This window comes from Choloepus didactylus, chromosome 5 (assembly GCF_015220235.1).
Source record: "Choloepus didactylus isolate mChoDid1 chromosome 5, mChoDid1.pri, whole genome shotgun sequence".
NCBI classification, from domain to species: Eukaryota; Metazoa; Chordata; class Mammalia; order Pilosa; family Megalonychidae; genus Choloepus; species Choloepus didactylus.
In genome coordinates, this window is record NC_051311.1 from 8163688 (window position 1) to 8185102 (window position 21415).

The following is a 21415-nucleotide window of genomic DNA, read 5'->3' on the forward strand; positions in this document are numbered from 1 at the left end:
AGAAAGTCCTATGGCTCAAGGCAAGGCAAGAGCTCCAGGCAGGGAGCGTGGAGAGCACAGAGGAACGCAGAGAAAGAACCCATGCCAATGTTTATTCCTTCAGAGCAGCTCGCCGCTACCCAGAGGCCAGCTTGTGTGCTTTGGAAGATCCGCTCTGTAGTCCCCCTGTAGTTGGCTTCTGTGGAAGGAGAAGACAGCCTTGAGCTCAAGGCGAGCCTCTCCCTCCCCAAGTGTATCTCACACCTCTCGAGTGGAATGAAGTCAAGGTGTTCGTGAACGTTGCGTGCAGTGGGGCTCTTCCAGTGGTCCGGTTAAAGTTCTCAGGAATTTACCTGCAGTCCATTCAGACGGTGAGTGGGCGCTGAGTGCCTGGTATGTGCCAGAGCTGTGCTCACGGCCAGGAGCAAACCAGACTCACTCCCCACCTCCACAAAGGAGCAGCGGGGATGGTAGGACAATTACTGGGTTGAATCCAGAAGACCGCCTTTTAATCCTGACTCTGCCCATTAATTTCTGTGTGACCCCGAATGAATGTGTCACTTAATGTCTTAGGGCTTTGCTTTCTCCATTTTCCAAAAACTTCCCTTTTAAGAGTTTTAAATAATTTCCAGCTTAACGGCCCCTGTTAATATCCACTGCTGCACCACTGATTGTTTGTGGAGCCAGAGGTAGGAGAACCAGCTGCAGAGGGTTCTGCCACATATCTCGAGGCTCATCTGTCCACTCGGGAGCCCTTTTAGACTGCGATTCTCCTCCTTAGTTACACATCAGCATCATCTGAGTTTTAAAAATTCCCAGTGCTCAGGGTGCACCCACACCAATTAAATCAGAATCTCAGGGGGCCGGGGGGACCCAGGCGTCGGTTATTTTTAGACCCCTTTGCTTTGTCTATTTATTTGTTCACTTATGTAATCAGTCTCCACTCTCATCCCCCTCTCCCTTCCACAGCGATAGCTCGGTGGGATTTGATACATGGGGCTGAACTTGAGCATATCATTGTGATAGCAGGGAGTGGTGGTGGGTACATTTAACTCACCATCATGGTACTGATCTGGAGACCTGCTCCTCCACCAAAATCAGACCAAGTCAGGGCTGTAGAGCTGAGCCCCAGGCAGATCCGAGCCGATGGGTCACTCTGTACTGCAACCACTTAGAAAATAATTTTGGGATTCTCCACTGTTGTTTGTTATTATCAACATTACTGTTTAATTTACTTCATTCCTTTGACAGCTCTGTGTTGAGTGCTTGCTCTGTGCCAGACACTGTGTTGTGGGGAGCAGAGAGTAACCAGAGCAAGGGGAGAGCATTCCATGTGGGAACAGCAGGTGTCAAGTCCCTGCGGCAGAAGAGCTGGGCTGGTCAGAGGAACCAAAGGGACGTGTGTGTGGCTGGAGCAGAGAGCGTGGAGAGTGTGGCGTGAGAGGGGCCGGCTGGGTGGGCAGGGGCCACCCACCCAGCAACTTGTGCCTAGATCTGCACCTGCACAAAAAGTGGTGCCTTTCAGCAATCTCTTGACTGATCGTCTTTAAGACCAAAAGATGTTAGCAAAGACAGTGAGAGCATGATCACGAGTCACAAAGAGAAGGTGACCAGAGGGGCAGAGTTTTATGTGGCTCACTCCTAGACAAAGCCGCAGGCCCCAAGCCCAGGTCCGGGCTCCCCTGAGAAGAGTAGTCAGATATACTGGGAGCTGGGTCTCCTTCCCAGCCAACTACCACCATTTTGCTACCTCTTTGATGGACAGACATGGAGAGGATGATAACCTGCCCTTGGTCTCTCTCCTGCCATGGGGTAAACTAGAAATTAAGCCCGGGTGTGTCTCTCTGGAGGCTGGTTTTCATTCCACAGTGTGAAGCTGGAATTCGAGGGTGGGCCTCCTGTAGCCCATATTGAAATGTGTCATCTTTATTCGAAGAAAATGGGAGCCTTGATGAGGTTTCAAGCAGAGTCACATGGTCATTGCATTACCCTCGATGAGCACAGATCCTGGACAAATCAGATGATGGACAGTTGACAAGGATATCGTCACTCCGTGGAGGTGAAACAGCATCCTAAACCAGAAAATGAAGGAAATAGTAACAGCTCATTGAAATTGCAGGGGCACTTTAGGTGTGCTGTCATATGGTGGGTATAATATAATTACTGTTTTCGAGACTGGTGGAGTGACTTCACTGGGCAGATGTGCTGTCAGAAAATTGTCCCACCTCGTGGGAAACACTCAAACATGGCCTCCTTGGAAACAGGACTCAAGTGTTTGAGATTCTTGGGCAGGCTCTCTGGGGTGGGAAACAAGAGTGTTCTGGAAACCCTATGGAAATTGTGGGCTTACATATATGGGCAGCCCACATAAAATCCAGGGAAATCAGCTGATTGCTAAGAGCCTTGGGGTCATCTGGAAGCAATTTCATCTCCACCCTCAACTCCTTCAGCAACAGTGCTTTATGAGAGTCGGTGATTACATGATCTTAGGAATGCTGAACAATACAAACAAGAGGGGCACAGATGCTCTTAACTGATACTCTGGAATACTCCAAAGCCAATTCAACCTTTGTTAAGTACCTGTTCTACACCAAGCAGGATCCCATTTAATCCTCAGAAAAATTCTACCAAGGAGAGTGGATCCCCATTGTTAGAGATAAGGAAATGCAGACCAAGAGAGTCCAAGTACCCTGTCCCGGCTCTCACAATGAGCTGGTGAGAGAGACTGGGGTTTGATTCAAGGTCTACTTGGCTCCAAAACTGGTCCTCTTGGCTGCTCCCTATAAAAATATGTCAATGAGAGTTTACACCCATTGACTGTGGTGTGCTGGCCAGAGAATGGACAGATCTCTTTTTTCAGACGCAGTTCTGAAAGTCTGGGTGTCAGCTGGCTGCTAAAACTCAGATGGTGGCTGAAGAAGCGAAGTCATATGCAGCTTGGCACCTTCCCTTTCTCCTTGAGAGAAATAAAAAACATTCCACCGTGGGCTGTTTATCCAAACCCCCTTCTGAAGGTTGCAAGGCCTTCGGTCCCCAGCAATGTCGGGCAGGCAGAGCCAACTGAGGTTGATTTCTTTCATTCCACAGCTGCAGAACCAGGAGCTACTGAGGGCCATGATGAAGGCAGCTGAGCTGGAAATCAGTGGCAAGGTGGCAGAGACCCTGAGGCGGCTGGAGGACCCCGTGCAGCGACAGCGCACCCTGGTAGAGCAGGAGAGGCAGAAGTACCTCCACGAAGAGGAGAAGATTGTCAAGAAGTTGGGGTGAGCGCCACTCTCCTCTTGCACGTTTCGCTGTGTAGCCTTGCGAGGAATTTTTTCTTTGCCAGCAAGGGGCCTTCCTAGTTGGTACTTCTTCCTTTCTGTTTGTTGGGTACCTACGGTGTACAAGTCAGAGTTCTGCTTATTCTGGGTATCCGTGGACTCTCAGCACCCTTCCATTGAGGTCTAGGAGGTTCAGCTGTCCCTAGGTGATGAAGCTAGTGTCAAAGCTTGGAGCATCACGTTGTTTTGAAGGGCTCAGCAACACATAAAATTAAAGTGAGCAAACAGCAAAACCCCATGATGAATTTGAAGTCTGTATTTAAAGTCAATAAATTAAAACTAATAGCCAAAATAGCACAGCCCAAAACTTATCATCCTATTATTCAACCATAGCTAAAATTGCAAAAGAGGAATTTGCATGAAGGTATGTGTGATCCAGAATGAAAGATGCTTCTTTGAACATTAAGAATTTTATATAAGGTTCTTGCTGAAAGCATCTATCACGATTACTGATGAAATAAGCAGTGGTTTATTATCCCACTGTCACTAGGGAAGACACAGCCTTTATATTCATTTATGTTTTGTTAGGCAATGGGGGTTTATTGTAGAACCATTTCACCTTTTAATAGAATCAGTAGTAATTTTTCCAAGCTCTTCAAATGTTGGTCTTCTCATGTTTCCTAGAAAGCTTACATCTCCCAATTTAGGATTGTTAAAGGAGCAAATTTTAAATTCTTCTCATGTCTACAACCTCCGGAAGTGTCTGTGGTCTAAAGCATATGTGCTATCATAAATTTGATATTTGAGCTGTAACTTCTATCACCCCTGATGCCAACCCCAATGTGTTTGATTAAAATGAGGAGGTTCCTCTCAGTAGCCATCTAAAGGGAAAAAAAATCAGAATTTGAATTATTATTTTCCTAATTAATTATATTTGACCACTGTTCATCCCACATCTCAAAATAACTTCTAAAAAAATGTATGTAGTTCATACATTTATGGGGAGAGTTAATTGCCCACCATAAGGTTGAATATTTTGATGACAGGCCAGTTATCTAAAACTAGGTCTCAATATTCTTCTTTAAAGCATCTTTAGAAATATAATGTTTTAATAATTTTTCCAGTAAAATTACAGAAAAAAAATTAATTTCCTCCCTTTACAAATAATGCTTCTTGGTTAGCTGAGCTAACCCTTGCTTCTGACCTAGAAAAGACATCTTTAATCACAGTAATATCCTGAGACTAGCAGCCCCGCACGGGCATGGCATGGGAAAGACAAGGGACCAAGGGACCAAGAGTGTCCTGAGAGGACGTTATGGAATTGGCACCATGGACTGACCACACACGAAGAGGATCCACTTGGGGTCCTTGAGGGGCTCCAGTCTAGCAAAGGAGAACATGTAAGTATGCATACAGCACAAAGCAGGTGAGCTACAGGTGTCAGGTGAACCTACACGAAAGAGAGATTATTTCTGACACTAGGGATCAGGAAGGTCTCACTTGAAATCAGTTATTCTTCATATAGCACATTCCATGCGTGTAGCAGAGTCTCAGAATGGTTTGTTAAACTGAATGGAATGGCCCTGAAGATGGGTGGGGATTCATAAGTGGAGGCGAGAGAGGAGGGTCCTTCCACAAAGAGGAACCCTGCAAACCAACCAGCGTCTGGACCAGGAACCAGAAACATGCAGGGCGTCCCAGGAGAGCTGCGTTTTCCAGTACGGCGGGAGAGTTGAGAGCAAGATACTCCTGAGATTCAGTATTTGGTTGTGATCTTCTCATTTGCTCAGCCCTCGGGTGCCTGCTTTGATGCCCTTCTGGCCTGCGTTACGAGATTGGAAGATTTGGCTTAACATGAGAGGTCCTGGGTCCGGCTCTAGATTTGGAATGTCTCTGGACAGAGCTTAGGAATCAGCATTTTACAGAGCTATGTGGGTGATTCTGAAGCACATTCACGTTTGAGACTTACTGTCCGTTGTGATGTGGGAGACCCTGAGGCTTTTGATCAAGGAAGTAGCAAGGACAGAGCTGTATTTCTGGAAGGTTACTCAGGCACTCGGGGGCAGGACTGATTAAGGAGGAAAGAGGCTGGCATCTGGGAAACCATATTGGAAGATACTTCATGGTCTGGGCAAAAGGCAATAAGACCTGAACCAAGCAGTAGAAGTAGGAAGGGGAGAAGAAAGCAAATGCAAAATGCACAAGGTTTGATAGTGCAGGCTAACTGATTGGATGGGTCAAAAGTGGAGAGAGAAAAAGTGGGTTGGAAAACAGCTGGAAATTTCAGCTCTGGAAGTTTAGGACTGTGAGATCTCTCTTCCCCTCCCTCTCTTTCTAACACACACACACACACACACACACACACACACACACACACACACACACGAAAGTCAGCCCCCTTGGGGCATGTCAGGTTAAATTGCTGGGGAGCCATTCAGATGTCAGAGAGATGAACTTTAGAATTTGGAGAGAAATTGCATCAAGATAATCTCATCTTTGGTGGTTTCTACATGGAAATAGACTTCTCATACCATTCAAGGACTTTGCATATCGTCCATAAAATATATTTTATCAAGCTATATGTTTCTTTTCAACTAAGGTAGAATAAAGAGCAACTTACATAGAGTGGAAAGACCTATAGAGCGTCTGAGAACACCTGATGTTCTCAAAAGTCGTATCATTTGTGAAAATATCAGAAATTTATTTTCAGCCTTCATTTTAGCTCCATTGTCTCTTTTTTCAATTTGAAAAACAAATTTGTTCTTTAATGCTTTATCTATAAGTATCAAAAACATATAAATAGATGTGAGGCTGTGGCAGTGATATCAGGACGTACATCTGTATGTTCCATGAGGGACAAAGGGAAAGCTGTGAAGTTTAAGAGTCTCTGGTGTACAGGCCGATGAAATCTGAGAGGCATGTTGCCCAGAAGAGATTAAAATAGAATTTTAGGCAGAGGTTAGACTTTGGATCTGATGACGGCTCCTTGGAATATTGATTGCAAACTGGCAGGCTTCAGAGTCATTGATACATCCATGATAGCATTTAGGTCTTAGCTCTTCCATCAGAGCTTTGACGTCCTGGACAACACATCCAGTCAACCTATTAAAACTATTCTGTCTGGCTGTGAACTGAAAAGAGACTTTTCCATGCAAATGTCATGTATTTGGAGTTCTATTGCACATTCATTCTCTCCACCTCAAGGCTGCAGCTGCTGCAGGAACTTTCCTGCGGGTGTGTTCACATAACACCTCCCCAGATGTGTGCAGACGGGGCCTGAAGGACCCTCACTTCATGGGGGTCCGTTTTCCATAATAGATCCTGTACACATGACGCAGGTCTGGGAGTTTGCCCCGTGGTCCTGTGGCCCATCAGCGAGGCTCTGCTGGAACCGTTCCCCAGGCGCCGTCGGAGCCCCTGGCCCCATCCAGTTGCCCCCCACCCGCACCCCCAATGCTCAGGTGCAGCGGCCCCTCAGCCCCTGCGCCTTCCGCGCTCTCCCACCGCGCGCTCCGGCCGGGCCCACGGCCGCTCTCTTACCGCCACCTAGCGGCTCCCACTGGAACTGCTGTCGGGATTTACAGGCTCAAATGGTACAAACCTGTGTTTAGGCCACCCAAGGCCCGGGGGCAGGATGTGGGTGTCGGTGGTTTGTTCTTGAAGCAGAAGACTTTAATTTAGCTGTACTGGAGCTGGTGCGCGCGCGCACACAGACACACACACAGACACACACACACACACACACACACACACACACACACACATCCCAGAAAGCAGCTCTGTGATCATTTCTTTGCAGCTTGCAGAGGAGAACGGTGGATCTGCGTTGACAGCACAATCGGTATAAAGCAGGGGTCTCCAGCAGGGGCGACTTTAGCTCCCTCCAGGGAACATCTGGCAGTGTCCTCAGACGTTTTCGGGTATCACAGTGGGTGGGCGGAGGGTGCCGCTGGCGTCTGGAGCGTGCAGCGCAGGGAAGCTGCTGAACTCCCGGCAGCGCCCAGGTCCGCCCGCGACACAGCGTCCCCCAGCCCCAGATGTCAGAAGGGCTGAGACTGAGGAACCCGAGGGAGGGCTCCGCCACAGCCCTGTCACTCTCCCCTCTCACGTCCGAGATGTGCAGGCCTCCCTTAGGTGGCGAGGACACCGCTGGGAATAAAGGGGGCTCCTTTGCCAGCCAGCCACGATCCTCCCTCTGGCCAGCCCTGGGGCCTCCCCTTGCACGAGCCCTGGGAAAAATTCTCTGTACCTGCCTGATTCTCAGCAAAATATTTCAGACGAGGCCAAACTGCCTTCTAAGACGTGCTCCCGCCATCTGAAAGGCGCAGGGGGGCTCGGAGGGGCTGCCCACCCCCGCGCTGAGCCCCTTGCCTGGTCTGCTCGCCCCCTGCAGGGAGTTGGAAGACTTCGTGGACGCCCTGAAGAAGGACTCGGCCTGCGCCGGCCGCGTGGTCACGCTGAAGGACGTGGAGGACGGAGCCTTCCTCCTGCGACAAGTGGGAGAGGCCGTGGCCACTCTGAAAGGTGAGCTTCCTCTTGGAGGGGAGCGTGGGGGGTGTAAACTCCATGCGGTCACCAGGGCTGCCCCAGCCCTCCACTCGAGTACCCCCGAGCAGCCGTCACGTGCCGGGCGCTGACCTGGACGCTTGGGGCGCATCCCGCCCCCTGGAGCTCCTGTTTTAGTGGGGGCTGTAAGACCGAGAGATGGTAACGATACCAACGGTCCCCGTGCGCCGGGACGGTCAAAGCAACCCTAAGGGACAGCTGGCCTGGTCCCTCCTGGAGACAGGGAAGGGCGCCCCGGGCCCCGCTGACCCTCCGCCCTGCCCTCGGGGGCCCTGCAGGCGCCAGCTGCCCACCAGGGCTGGGCAGGGATGGGGTGCTCCCGGCCTGCTCCCCGGAGCTCACCCGCGGGGCTGCGCCTGCAGGAGAGTTCCCGACCTTGCAAAACAAGATGCGCGCCGTGCTCCGCATCGAGGTGGAGGCGGTGCGGTTCCTGAAGGAGGAGCCGCACAAGCTGGAGAGTCTCCTGAAGAGGGTGCGGGGCCTGACCGACGTCCTCACCGTGCTGCGCAGGTGAGGGGCGCGGGGGGCGGTGTCAGGGGTGGAGCGTAGGGGGCTGCTGCTGCCTGAGCCTTAGAATGTTTTAATTTTGAAACAAAGTCTTGCCCAGCTCCCGCCAACACATCACTGGCGTCTGCGAACGTGGCAGGACGAGGGGCGCGTGTCCCGGGGCTAACGCTGCCGCGTGTGCTCTCTCCCAGGCACGTCACCGACGGGCTCCTGAAGGGCGCTGACGCCGCCCAAGCTGCCCAGTACGTGGCCATGGAGAAGGCCACTGCCGCCGAGGTCCTGGGGGCCCAGGAGCAAGCGGCCCACGCCCCCGGCCCGCCGGAAGCGGTGCCCCTATGCGGCCTGCCCGTCCGCCCCGCGCAGGGCTCGCCCCTGCCCGGCCAGCCCGCACAGCTCACCTCCACCCTGCCCGGCTATGCCCAGCACTTGCCCCCGGGCAGCGGCCCCCTCCCAGCCAGCCCCCCAGCCCGCACGCAGGACGGGGGCTCCGCTCCGCAGCCGGCGCAGGCCCCCCAGTCCCCGCAGACGCCCCCGAACAGCTCCAGCATGCAGAGCCTGTTCATCGAGGAGATCCACAGCGCCAAGGCCAAGAACAGGGCCGTGTCCATCGAGGTAGGGGCCTGGGCCCTCATCCTGCCCCCGCACAGGAGCTTAGCGGGGTCCCTACCCTCGCGGACCCTGCAGTCTGGTTGTAGAGATGATGACTCAGAAAGTGTTCAGAAGGTAGACTGTAGAAGCTGCGAATGGCTTCCACGGACAGGTGAAGGGAAGGGCAGGTGGGTTTGGGAGCGGGAAGGACACGCACCTGTAGGAGGGTGAGGTGGGGATGTGCTGGGGAAGGTTCACCAGCCGGTTCTCCGGAGGGAGAGCCCAGATTTGGGGCGTTTGCCCATTTTTGCTGGGTAAATCCTCCCACCGTGGCTGATTTCGGGTACCTGATGTTCCTGAATGTGGAGGTAGGAAGAGGGGTGACAACCAGCTATCCCGCTAACGGGCAGGCCTGGCGAGGGTTTCCCACTGACCTGGACGGACAGGGAGAGTTGGGGTGAGCAGAGAGGGTGGCGAGGGCCCTCCAGGACACTGGAGCAAGGCCGGGACCCCACGGAACCTGCCTGGCTGGAACAAGACAGGAGAGACAAGGCTGGCAAAACAGGCTGCAGACAGATTAGGGAAGGCTTGAAAACCAGTCCAAGATGTCCAGGATTTATTTTGTAGGTATCAGAGCAATGCTGTGGCTTTTGGCCAGTGATAAAAGTGGCATCTCCAGGAAATTAATCTGGAAACAATATAAAGAATTGATTAAGGTGGGGGGGGCGTCCTAGAGTAAGGGAGCAGATGGGAAGTCATAACGGTAGACTAAGAATAAAAGGCAGAGGCAGTCAAAATGGAAAGAGACAGCTAGTTCTTAAGGTCACACAACATACAGGTTTTAAAATATTCTTTTTACCAGGAGCTGGTATCAAGCCTCAGATAACCCATTCCACGTCCCCAGCTTGCCCCTCTCTTTCCCCACACCTTTTCCTCCACCCACTCTGCCCCTTCCTTCCTCTCTTGAGGTTGGGTATGTGCCAGCAACCTCTTGAAATGGCTAAGGCCATGGTCAAAGCTCCTGGCCCTCTGAGCACTAGATGACTTCTCTCTGCTCCAAGGCCAGGGGTGCACCCCTAATCCAAGTCAGCTACTCAAAGAATGTGTATTCCTGGAGGGGGTGGAAATGTGATTGAGCAAGTGCCTGGTGGCGTGGGCCAGGGGAGTGGTGGAAAACACACTTCCTCTGAGAACTGGTGGTTCCTTCACTGTCATCTTCAAACTTAGAGGATGGCATTGTGAGGGCTCCTTTGTTTAACACATATATATTGCGCACCCTCCGGGCACAATTCCCGTAGTTATGTGTGCATTTGAAGTCTTGAGGGGGGGACTTACGAGTCATCCCTGAAAACACCCTGGTCTCAATAAGGAGACCCAGGTGTCCCTGCCAGCTCTGCCACTGACCACTGGGGTGGGCTTCACTGACTCAAACAGTGGCCCTGAGCCCCACTCGGGCAGGCGTCAGAGACAGGGTAGTAGGCCGGGAACAAAAGGGCCAACGCCACAGCCTCTGGAAACCAGCCTACATGGAACATACAGATGCCAGGAGATGATAAATGCTATGAAAAAAAGTTAAAGGAGTGTGAGAACGGTGACGACCTTATATACAGGGTAGCTTGGGCAAACCCCTCACCTCCCCAGGCCCAAAATGTGGTGATTCGGTGATCTTCAGGATCCTTCCCACTGATCCTGGGGCTAATTTTCACTCTGCCCTCCTGGAGGGATTACTGTGCCATCTGCAAAGTCACGGGAAAATGTTCTTTAAAACGATGTACAGGTATTTACGAATACATGTTACATATTTTTTGCATCTCCCCCATCATAGAGCTTGATGACACTTACAGGTCATCTACCAACTTCCTTATTTAATTAATAAAGGAAGGTCATATAGCAATTCTTTGATAGAACTGGAACTAGAGTACAGAATTCTTGGTTCCTAGTGAATATTCCTGCTTTTGTTTCTCTTTATTTGAACATATCCTCTACTTAGAAAACAAAAAATTGGTTGTGGGATACACACTTTTTTTTAAAAGAGTATTTGTTTATACTATTAGAAGACGTGTAGTAAATGCTTAGTAATAATTTAGGGAATGAATGAGTTTCTTTTTTTTTTCCTTTATTAGAGAAGCTGTGGGTTTACAGAAAAAATCATACATTAAATACAGGATTCCCATATACCTCCACCCCACCACCAACACCTAATATTGGTGTGGAACATTTGTTACGATTGATGACAGCACATTTTTATAATTGTTCTATTAAAGTCCATGGCTTGACTTAGGGTTCACTGTTAGTGTTGTGGTGTAGTTCCATGGGTTTTTTTAAAATTTTTATTCTGTTAGCATTTATACCATCTAACATTTCCCCTTTTAATCATATTCAGATATATATTTCAGTGTTGTTTATTGCATTCACCATGTTGTATTGCCATTATCACCATCCATTATCAATACATTTCTGTTATTCCAAGTAGGAACACTGTACATTTTCGACTTAACTTCCCACACCCTATCCCCTCCTCATCCTCTGGTAACCTATATTCTAGATTCTGACTCTATGAGTTTGCTTTTTCTGATTATTTCAAATCAGCAAGATCACACAATATTTATCCTTTCGTGCCTGGCTTATTTCACTCAACATGATATCTTCAGGGTTTACCCAAGTTGTTGCATGTATCCGGACTTCATTCTTTTTCACAGCTGAATAATATTCCATTGCATGTGTATACCACATTTTCCTTATCCACTCGTCTGTTGACCGATACTTGGGTTGCTTCCATCTTTTGGCAATTGTGAATAATGCTGCTGTGAGCACGAGTGTGCCGATACCTGTTTAAGGCCCTGCTTTCAGTTCTCCAGGGTATACACCTAGGAGTGAGATTGCTGGGTCTTAGCTTTCTGGAGAACTGCCAAACTGTCTTCCACAGTGGCTGCACCGTTTTACCTTGCCTCCAGCAATGAATGAGTGTTCCTGTTTCTCCAAATCCTCTCCAATACTTGTTATTTTCTGGTTTTTTGTTTGTTTGTTTATTTTGTTTTAATGGCAGCCATTCTAATGGGTATGAAATGGTATCTCATTGTGGTTTTGATTTGCATTTTCCTGCTGGCTAATCTTGTTGAGCATCTTTTCATGTGCCTTCTGGCCATTTGTATGTATTCTTTGCAGAGATGTCTGTTCAAGTCTTTTGCCCATTTGTTAATTGGGTTATTTGTCTTTTTGTTGTCAAGTTGAAGGATTTCTTTATATATACTGGGTATTAATCCTTTATCAGATATGTAGTTCCCAAATATTTTCTCCCGTTGTGTAGGTTATCTTTTTACTTTCATCATGAAGTCCTTTGTGGAGCAGAAGTTGTCAGTTTTGATGAGGTCCCATTTATCTGTTTTTTCTTTTATTGCTTGTGCTTTGAGTGTAAGTCTAAGAAACCATTGCCTATCACAAAGTCTTGAGGGTGCTTTTCTACATTACTTCTAGGAGTCTGAGAGTTCTAGGTCTTATATTTTGGTCTTTGGTCACTTTTTAGTTGATTTTTGTATATAGTATGAGGTAGGGGCCCTCCTTTTTTTTTTTTTTTTTTTCTTTTGGCAAATGGAGATCCAGTTTTCCCAGCACCATTTGTTGAAGAGACTACTCTTTCCCAATTGAGTGGTCTTTGCCATTTTGTAAAAAATATTAGCCATAAATGTGAGGGTTGATTTCTGAGCTCTCATTTCTATTCCATTGGTCTGTATGTCTGCCCTTGTGCCAACATGGTGCTCTTTTGATTACTGCGGCTTTGTAATAAGTTTTAAGATCGAGAAGTGTGAGTCCTCCAACTTCACTCTTCTTTGACAGAATGGCTTTAGCTGTTCAGGGCCCCTTACATTTCCATATACATTTGATGACTGGCTTTTCCATTTCTACAAGGAAGGTTGTTGGAATTTTGACTGGAATTGCATTGATCTATAAATTGCTTTGGGTAATATTGACATCTTAACAATATTTAGTCTTCCAATCCATGAACATGGAATATGCTTCCATTTATGTAGGTTTTCTTCAATTTCTTTTATCAATATCTTGTAGCTCTCTATGTACAAGTCCTTTACATCCTTGGTTAGATTTATTTCTAGATATTTGATTATTTTAGTTGCTATTGTTAATGAAAGTTTTTCTTGATTTCATCTTCCAATTGTCCATTGCTTGTGTATACAAACACACTGATTTGGGGGTGTTGATCTTGTATCCCACCACTTTGCTGAATTCATTAGCTGTACGAGCTTTGCTGTGGATTTTTCAGAGTTTTCTGTGTATAGGATCATATCATCTGCAATTAGAGAAAGTTTTATTTTTTTCCTTTTCAATTTGGATGCCTTTATTTCTTTTTCTTGCCTAACTGCTCTGGCAAGAATTTCCATTACAATGACGAATAAAAGTGGTGAAGTGGGCATACTTGTCTTGTTCCTGATTCTAGAGGGAAAGCTTTTGGTCTTTCACCATTAAGTAGGATGATAGTTGTGGGCTGTTTAAATATGCCCTTTATCATGTTTAGGAAGTTTCTATTCCTAATATTCTAAGTGGGTTTTTTTTTTTCAAGAAAGGGTGCTGTATTTTATCAAATGCCTTTTCTGCATCAATTGAGATGATCATGTGGTTTTTTTTTCCATCATTCTGTTAAGGTGGTGTTCTAGTTTGCTAATGCTGCTGGAATGCAAAACACCAGAGATGGATTGCCTTTTATAAGAGGGGGTTTATTTAGTTACACAGTTACAGTCTTAAGGCCATAAAGTGTCCAAGGTAACACATCAGCAATCAAGTACCTTCACTGGAGGATGGCCAGTGGTGTCCAGAAAACCTCTGTTAGCTGGGAGGGCACGTGGCTGGCGTCTGCTCTGGAGTTCTAGTTTCAAAATGGCTTTCTCCCAGGACGTTCCTCTCTAGGCTGCAGTTCCTCAAAAATGTCACTCTTAGTTGCACTTGGGGTATTTGTCCTTTCTTAGCTTCTCCAGAGCAAGAGTCTGCTTTCAATGGCCGTCTTCAAACTGTCTCTCATCTGCAGCTCCTGTACTTTCTTCAAAGTGTCCCTCTTGGCTGTAGCAGCTTGCTCCTTGTGTCTGATCTTATATAGTGCCCTAGTAATTTAATTCAGACCCACCCTGAATGGGTGGGGCCAACACCTCCTTGGAAATTATCCAATCAGAGCCATCACCCACAGTTGGGTGGGGCGCATCTCCATGGAAACACTCAAAGAATTACAATCTACTTAATATTGATAGGTCTGCCCACACAAGATTACATCAAAGATAATGGCATTTGGGGAACACAACACATCCAAACCGGCACAGGTGGTATATTACATTTATCGATTTTCTTATGTTGAACCAACCTTGTATACCAGAGATAAATCCCACCTGACCATGGAGTATAATTCTTTTAATATGCTGTTGCATTCGATTTGCTAGTATTTTGTTAAGGATTTTTGTGTCTATATTCATAAGAAATATTGGCCTGTAGTTTTCTTGTGGTATCTTCATCAGGCTTTGGTATGGGTGTGTTGTTGACCTTGAAGAATGAGTTAGATTGTGTTCCTTCCTCTTCAGTTTTTTGGAAGAGTTTCAGGAGAATTGGAGTTAAGTCTTCTTGGAATGTTTGATAGAATTCCCCTGTAAGTCCATCTGTTCCTGGGCAGTTCTTTGTTGGAAGGTTTTTTATTACTGAGTCAATTTCTTTACTAGTAATTGGTTTGTTGAGATCTTCTATTTCTTCTTGAGTGAATGGAAGGAGTTTGCATGTTTCTAAGAATTTGTCCATTTTGTCTAGGTTATGTGATTTAATAGTGTATAGTTGTTCACAGTACCCTCTATGGTACTTTTTATTTCAGCAGGGTCAGTAGTAATGTCCCCCTTTTCATTTCTGATTTTCACTATTTGTATCCTCTCTCTTTTTTAATTTGTCAGCCTAGCTAAAGGATTGTCAATTTTATCAATCTTTTCAAAGAATCAACTTTTGGTTTCGTTGGTTCTCTCTATTGTTTTTTTTTTCTATTTCATTTATCTCTGCTCTGATCTTTGTTATTTCCTTCCTTCTGCTCACTTTGAGTTTAGTTTGCTCTTCTTTTTCTAGTTCTTCCAGTTTTGAGGTTAGGCCTCTGATTTGAAGTCTTCCTTCTTCTTTAAGGTAAGCATTTAACAGTATAAATTTCCCTCTCAGCACTGCCTTCGCTGCATCCCATAAGTTTTGTTATGTCGTGTTTTCATTTGCCTCAGGATGTTTCCTAGTTCTGCTTCTGATTTCCTCTTTAACCCATTGGTTATTTGAGATTATGTTGTTTAATTTCCACATATTTGTGACTTTTCCCTTTCTTCCACAATTATTGATTTCTAGCTTAATTCCGTTGTGGTCAGAGAATAAACATTGTGTGATTTCAGTATTTTTTAGTTTACTGAGTCCTGTTTTGTGACCCAGTGTTGTGGACTGTCCTGGAGAATGATCCATGTGCACTTGAGAAGAATGTGAATTCTGTTTACATTGGGTGCAGTGTTCTGTATAAGTCTTGTTAGCTCTAGTTGGTTTAGTGTATCATTCAAGTCCTTTACTTCCTTATTGGTCTTCTGACAAGATGTTCTATCCATTATTGAGAGGGGTGTGTTAAAGTCTCCTACTACTAATGCAGAAGTGTCCATTTGTCCCTTCGAATCTTTCAGTATTTGCTTCATTTATTTGGGGACTCGGCTATTATGTGTGTATATATTTATAATTGTTACATCTTTCTGTTGAATTGTCCCCTTTATCGGTATGTAATTACCATCTTTGTCCCTCATAACTGTTTTTTATTTGAAGTCTATTTTATCCGATATTAGTATAGCCACCCCAGCTCTCTTTTGTTTACTAATTGCGTGGTATATTTCCTTCCATCCTCCCACCCTCAGCCTACTTGTATCTTTGCCTTAAGGTGAGTCTCTTGCAAACAGCATATAGTTGTATCATGCTTTTTTTTCCATTCTGCAGTCTCTGCATTGTAACTGGAGAGTTTAATCCATTTACATTTAAAGTTACTACTGATAATACAGACTTTATTCTGCCGTTTTGCTATTTATACTTTTTTTGTCCTTCACTTCCATTAAAGCCTACTTTTATATTTATTTGCTTTCTTATGTTTTACCAGGATGAGTGCCTTCTCATTCTTTCTGGATATATTTTTCATCTATTTTCCTTTTGGTTACCATGGGGTTAAAATTTAATATCCTAACTATATAAGAATTATATTTGGTTTGATACTGATTTAACTTCAGTAGCATGCACATATACTTTTCCTAAACCCCAGTGTCCCCCCAACATTTTTGTACTTGTTGCCATTTATAGTTTTGTGCAACATGTGTCCAAAACCAGATTTGTCATTATTTTTTATACATTTATATTTTATCACCTGTAGGAGGAAGTAAGAAGTGGAATTACATACCAAACAATACAATAGAACTGGCATTTATAATTACCCAAATGGCTACTTTTACCGCAAGTCTTTATTTCTTTATGTCTTTTGAACCGTTGTCCAGTGTCCTTTTCCTTCAGTCTGAAGAGCTCCCTTTATCACTGCTTTAGGGCAGGTCTAGTGGTGACGAACTCCTTCAGCTTTTGTTTATCTGAGAATGTCTTAATCTTTGCCTTATTTTTGAAAGAGAGTCTCACCAAATATAAAATTCTTGGCTGCCAGTTGTTTTCTTTCAGCACTTTACGTATTTCAACCCACTGCCTTCTTGCCTCCAGGGTTTCTGATGAGAAATTGGAGCTCAATCTGTTTGGGACCCCCTTGTATGTAACACATTGCTTTTCTCTTGCAGCTTTCAGAATTCTTTCCTTATCCTTTGCATTTCATAGTGTAATTAAAATATGATGGGGTGTATTCTTCTTCCTGTTTATTCTCTTTATTATCATCTTCTTGGATGTGCATATTCACGTCTTTTGCTAAGTTTGAGAAGTTCTCTGTCATTATTTCTTTGACTATCCCTTCTGCCCCTTTCTCTCATTTTCTTCCTGGGACTCCATATTGCATATATTGATGCAATTGATGGTGCATAGTTGTCTTAGGCTATTTTTTCTTTTAATATTTCTTTTTTCTTTCTGCTCCTCAGCCTGAATCATTTCAAGTGTTTTATCTTCAAGTACACTGATTCTTTCTTCTGCCAACTTCAATCTGCTTTTGAAATTCTCCTGGGCATTTTTCATTTCAGTTATTGTGGTCTTCAAGTCTAGTAGTTCTGTTTGGTTCCTTTTTAAAATTTCTTTCTCTTTACTTAGACTCTCATACTGTTTATTCATTGTTTTCCTGATATCTTTCTCTTTGATGTCCCTCTTCTCCCAGAGCATTTTTCAAACATTTTTTTTAAAGGCTTTGTTCGGTATATCCACATTCTCATCTTCTTTTTTTGGTGTTTTCTGTATCTTTATCCTCTTCCTTTCAATGGGCCATCATTTCCTGTTTCTTTTTGCCTTTTTTTTTTTTTTGGTCTTGTACTCTTGTTGCACACTGTACATTTTAATATTTTGAAATGTTAACTCAGGATTTATTCCCTGGGATGTCTGTTTCTTGGTATTGCAGCCAGCTGGAGATGAGAGAGATTTTCTGTAGGTTCAGCCCTCCTATCAGGAAGGTCTGCCCAAAGTGAATGCAGTGTACAGGATTTTCCTTGTCTTTGTGAACCTCTGTCTTATCCAGGGGTTCTAGTTTGCTAATGCTGCCTGTATGCAAAATACCAGAAATGGCTGGGCTGTTATAATGGGGTTTATTTGGTTACAGAGTTATAATCTTAAGTCCATAACGTGTCCAAGGCAATGCATTAACAATCGGGTACCTTCACTGGAGGATGGCCAATAGCGTCCAGAAAACCTCTGCCAGCTGGGAAGGCACATGGCTGGTGTCTGCTCTGGAGTTCTGGTTTCAAAATGGCTTCCTCCCAGGATGTTCCTCTCTAGGCTGCAGCTCCTCAAAAATGTCACTCTTAGTTGTTCTTGGGGCATTTGTCCTCTCTTAGCCTCTCTGTAGCAAAAGTCTGCTTTCAAAGGCCGTCTCCAAATGTCTCTGTAAGCTGCAGCTCCTCTTTCAGCTCCTGTGTGTTCTTCAAAGTGTCCCTCTTGACTACAGAAAGCTCGCTCCTTCTGTCTGAGCTTATATAGTGCTCCAGTAAACTAATCAAGGCCCATGCTGAATGGGCAGGGCCACACCTCCATGGAAATTATCCAATCAGAGTTATCACCTACAGTTGTGTGGGTCACATCTCCATGGAAATACTCAATCAAAGAATTACAATCTAATCAACATTAATATGTCTGCCCACACAAGATTACATCAAAAATAATGGTGTTTGGGGGGACATAATACATTCAAATTGGCACACCAGGGTTTTGCTTGTTAGTTGTTTTGGAGTTTCCCTTTTTACAGCAGTTTGGTCACCTCTTCTCTTTCCCAGAGGACAAATCTCCTTCTCTCAGATATTTGAAGCCAGCAGGCCTTTACAAACTGTCCACTTTCATAGTTTTTTATGCAACTTTCATTGTCTCGCTCCACTTTTCCCTGGAGGGCAGATTCTGGAAGGAGGGTCGCCCTGGGGAGGACTTTCCCAGTGAAAGCAGAGCCAGGGACCTGCGAAGGGGGCACAGACTGGCTCCAAAGTGCCCTGGGGAGGGCATCAGGAAGGGCACCAAAACCTTCTCCGATGGCTCCCCACATCTGAGTTTTCCAGGCCTGCCAGCAAATGCAGCCCTTCAGCCCTGCATCTTTACATCTCCACCACCTCCACCCCTGTCCAGGGAGAGCTGAAACAGTGGATGGATTTGAAAGCAATGGCTTTTGTCAGAGCTAGGACCCAGTGGTCCGAAGGCTCTAATCTAAAGCTATGTCAGTGATTGGCCATGCCCACCCCCATTCTTGAGGAAGAAGATTTTTCTGTCCTTTTCTGTCACCAGCTGCTAGCCACGGAGACCTGCTGTGAGAGTGGAGGATGGGTGCCAGTAGCTTTCTTACAGAGAGAACAATTTACACTTCTTTACCATAATTTATCAGCCTTTCCTTCCCACTCTTCCCTGGATGCTCTGCCATGTTCTTTTGGCCTCTGGAGCTGCAAAATGATTGTTTTGGACAGTTCCTGCCTGGTTAATAGTTGTTTTGGTAGCAGGACTGGGTCCTGGAGTCCCTACTCTGCCATCTTCCCCCAATGAATGGGTTTCTGAGGCTGCTTCTCTGTGACAGCGTATCCTGTGGGCTTACATGGCAATCCACTGAGCTACAGAAAATGGAGCAGACAGGAGAGGCATTGGGTGGCCTCGACTTGGCAAGGATTGTCTGATGTGCAAAAGTGGTCCTGGGTGTGGGAACCAGGGCATTTTCCACACACCTTAGCACTTACACCTCCTCCCCAACCCTTCATGAAATCTCTGATCTCTTCGCTAGCTTTTCCCTCTGGTTTTTAAGCTCTCTTCGTTTGCTATTTCCCTCCAGAAAGCAGAAAGGAAATGGGAAGAGAAAAGGCAAAATCTGGACCACTATAATGGGAAGGAGTTTGAGAAACTCCTAGAAGAAGCTCAGGCCAACATCATGAAGTCAATTCCGAACCTGGAGATGCCGCTGGCCTCGAGCCCACTGCCAAAGGGAGACAGCACAGTGGATAGGCTGGAGCTTTCAGGTAAGATGTGGACCCACCGCAGACGTTCACTGTGCTGACTGTCCTCAGTACCACCCCCTTAAACACGGTGGCATCTGTGACCAAGTCCTCACTTCTCAAGGATCACGTACAGTGGACAGGCTGGAGGAGCAGATGCTCAGGCTTCCCCAACAGCCTTGCTACTGCTGTGTAAGTGTAATGATAATAGGATAATAGGATAATGTTCTTTGTTAGGAGAGGAGGACAATACCCCATAAAGGAGAATTTCAGTTCCCAGCCTCTGCATTCCTGTTATTTTTATGATTCATCACAGTACCAGCTGAAAGAAAATGAGCCCTGCATTCAAAACAAAAGCTTTTCTTTCATATACTGCAAAAAAAAAAAAAAAAGCCAGCTATTGAGCCCTTGGATATTTGTTCTAAAGCAAAACGGCATTTTCAAATCAAAATTATTAGAATTGATATTTAGTCAACTAAACTATGAACGTTAAGCATCAACATGTCAATAAGAATATAAAACAGCTTTTTAAAAAACTCAACCTACAAAATCTCCAACCAATTACAAGCCTATTGCTTTTTTCTGATCCTAAAATCATGTGAAAAGACGTTATTTACTTGCAGCCCAATGTCTGTCTCAGAGTCCCAGTCAATGACACCTTGTCCAGCAGCTAAAATTAATTTTAAAAGGAATCACCATCTTGGCTTGCACATCTCAAAGAACATTAGTGATGTTTTATAACCAGCATAATACTCTTCTCCCCAGTTTTTCATCCCCCAAAGCTGCTGTAAAGCACCCCTCACTAAAACTCTTCCCTCAATCAGCCCTAAGTGGCCTCTCTCTCTTCCTATCCCACCTGCCCCGTGGTTCCAGACCTGCCCGGGGCACCTGGAGGATCAGGAAACAACAGTCCACGAAGAGCAGAGCCCTGGAAGGGCAGCTCTGCTCTCACATTTGTCTCTCGAAGTTCCCATGGAGAATTTCTGATGAATAAAATTCTCTACCTTCTTGATCTTATGTCTTGCCTAATTCCACTCTTCTCCTTTATTATGTGATGTTTTATTTAGGTATCATTATCACTTCTTATGGTACAAAAGAAATACAGTCAGTCTTCATTATTCATGGAGTCCATATTTGCCAATTCATCTATCAGCTAAAATGTATTTGTAACTCCAAAATCAGTCTTGTGGTGCTTCTGTGGTCATTCACAGACATGCACAAAGTGGTGAAAAACTTGAGTCACCTGCCACGCATTTCCCAGCTGAGGTTGCCTTCTCGTTGCAGCTCTTGGTAAACCAGTGTTCTTTTTGCAGTGTATTGAGTGCCACGTTCTTTCTCATTTTTGTGCTTTTTTGGTTGATGATTTCTCAGTCTACAATGGCCCCCAAGCGTAGTGCTGAAGGGCTGTCAGGCATTCCCGCAGATGAGAAAGCTGTGAGGTGCCCCATGGAGAAAGTATACCTGTTGGATCAGCTCTGTTAGGTGTGACTTGTAGTGCTGTTGGCCTTGGGTTCAATGCTAACGAATCAACACTATTTATTAGGTAAGGTGTCTTGAGACAGAAACACACACAAAACAGGTTACATATTGACCAGTTGAAAATGTTGTGAGCAGAGGCTCACAGGAAGCTGTCCCTGCGTCTGCTCCAGGAGTGACGCCTTAGTAGTCACCAACTCAGTGTCCTCGGACACTTCACAGAACGTAACGACCGCAAATAACAAGAATCAGCTGCCTGACACTGCATCGTGTCAACTCGCCTCATTTGGACTTCTTATTCTTCTGAGTAAAAACATATTTTTTTAAGTTAGTTTTTAAATTATTTCCCCAAACTTTTTCACTCATTTAAAATCCTTTTGTTTTTGTTTTTTTTAAACACACACAGCC

General features: G+C 45.5%; 1 protein-coding gene across 12 annotated transcripts in view; it reads left to right on the forward strand.

Annotated features, from left to right (window-relative positions):
• The window catches only part of KIAA1217 (KIAA1217 ortholog), a 767824-nt gene that overhangs the window by 732828 nt on the left and 13581 nt on the right, over positions 1–21415 (forward strand). For 11 of the 12 annotated variants that reach the window (XM_037837853.1, XM_037837856.1, XM_037837854.1 and 8 more), the window contains 5 exons: positions 3067–3242; positions 7636–7766; positions 8171–8318; positions 8507–8927; positions 19372–19555. In XM_037837853.1, coding sequence (XP_037693781.1) covers positions 3067–3242; positions 7636–7766; positions 8171–8318; positions 8507–8927; positions 19372–19555 — 1060 coding nt within the window. The remainder of the gene's footprint in view (positions 1–3066; positions 3243–7635; positions 7767–8170; positions 8319–8506; positions 8928–19371; positions 19556–21415) is intronic. The other variant, XM_037837851.1, reaches the window with a different exon arrangement.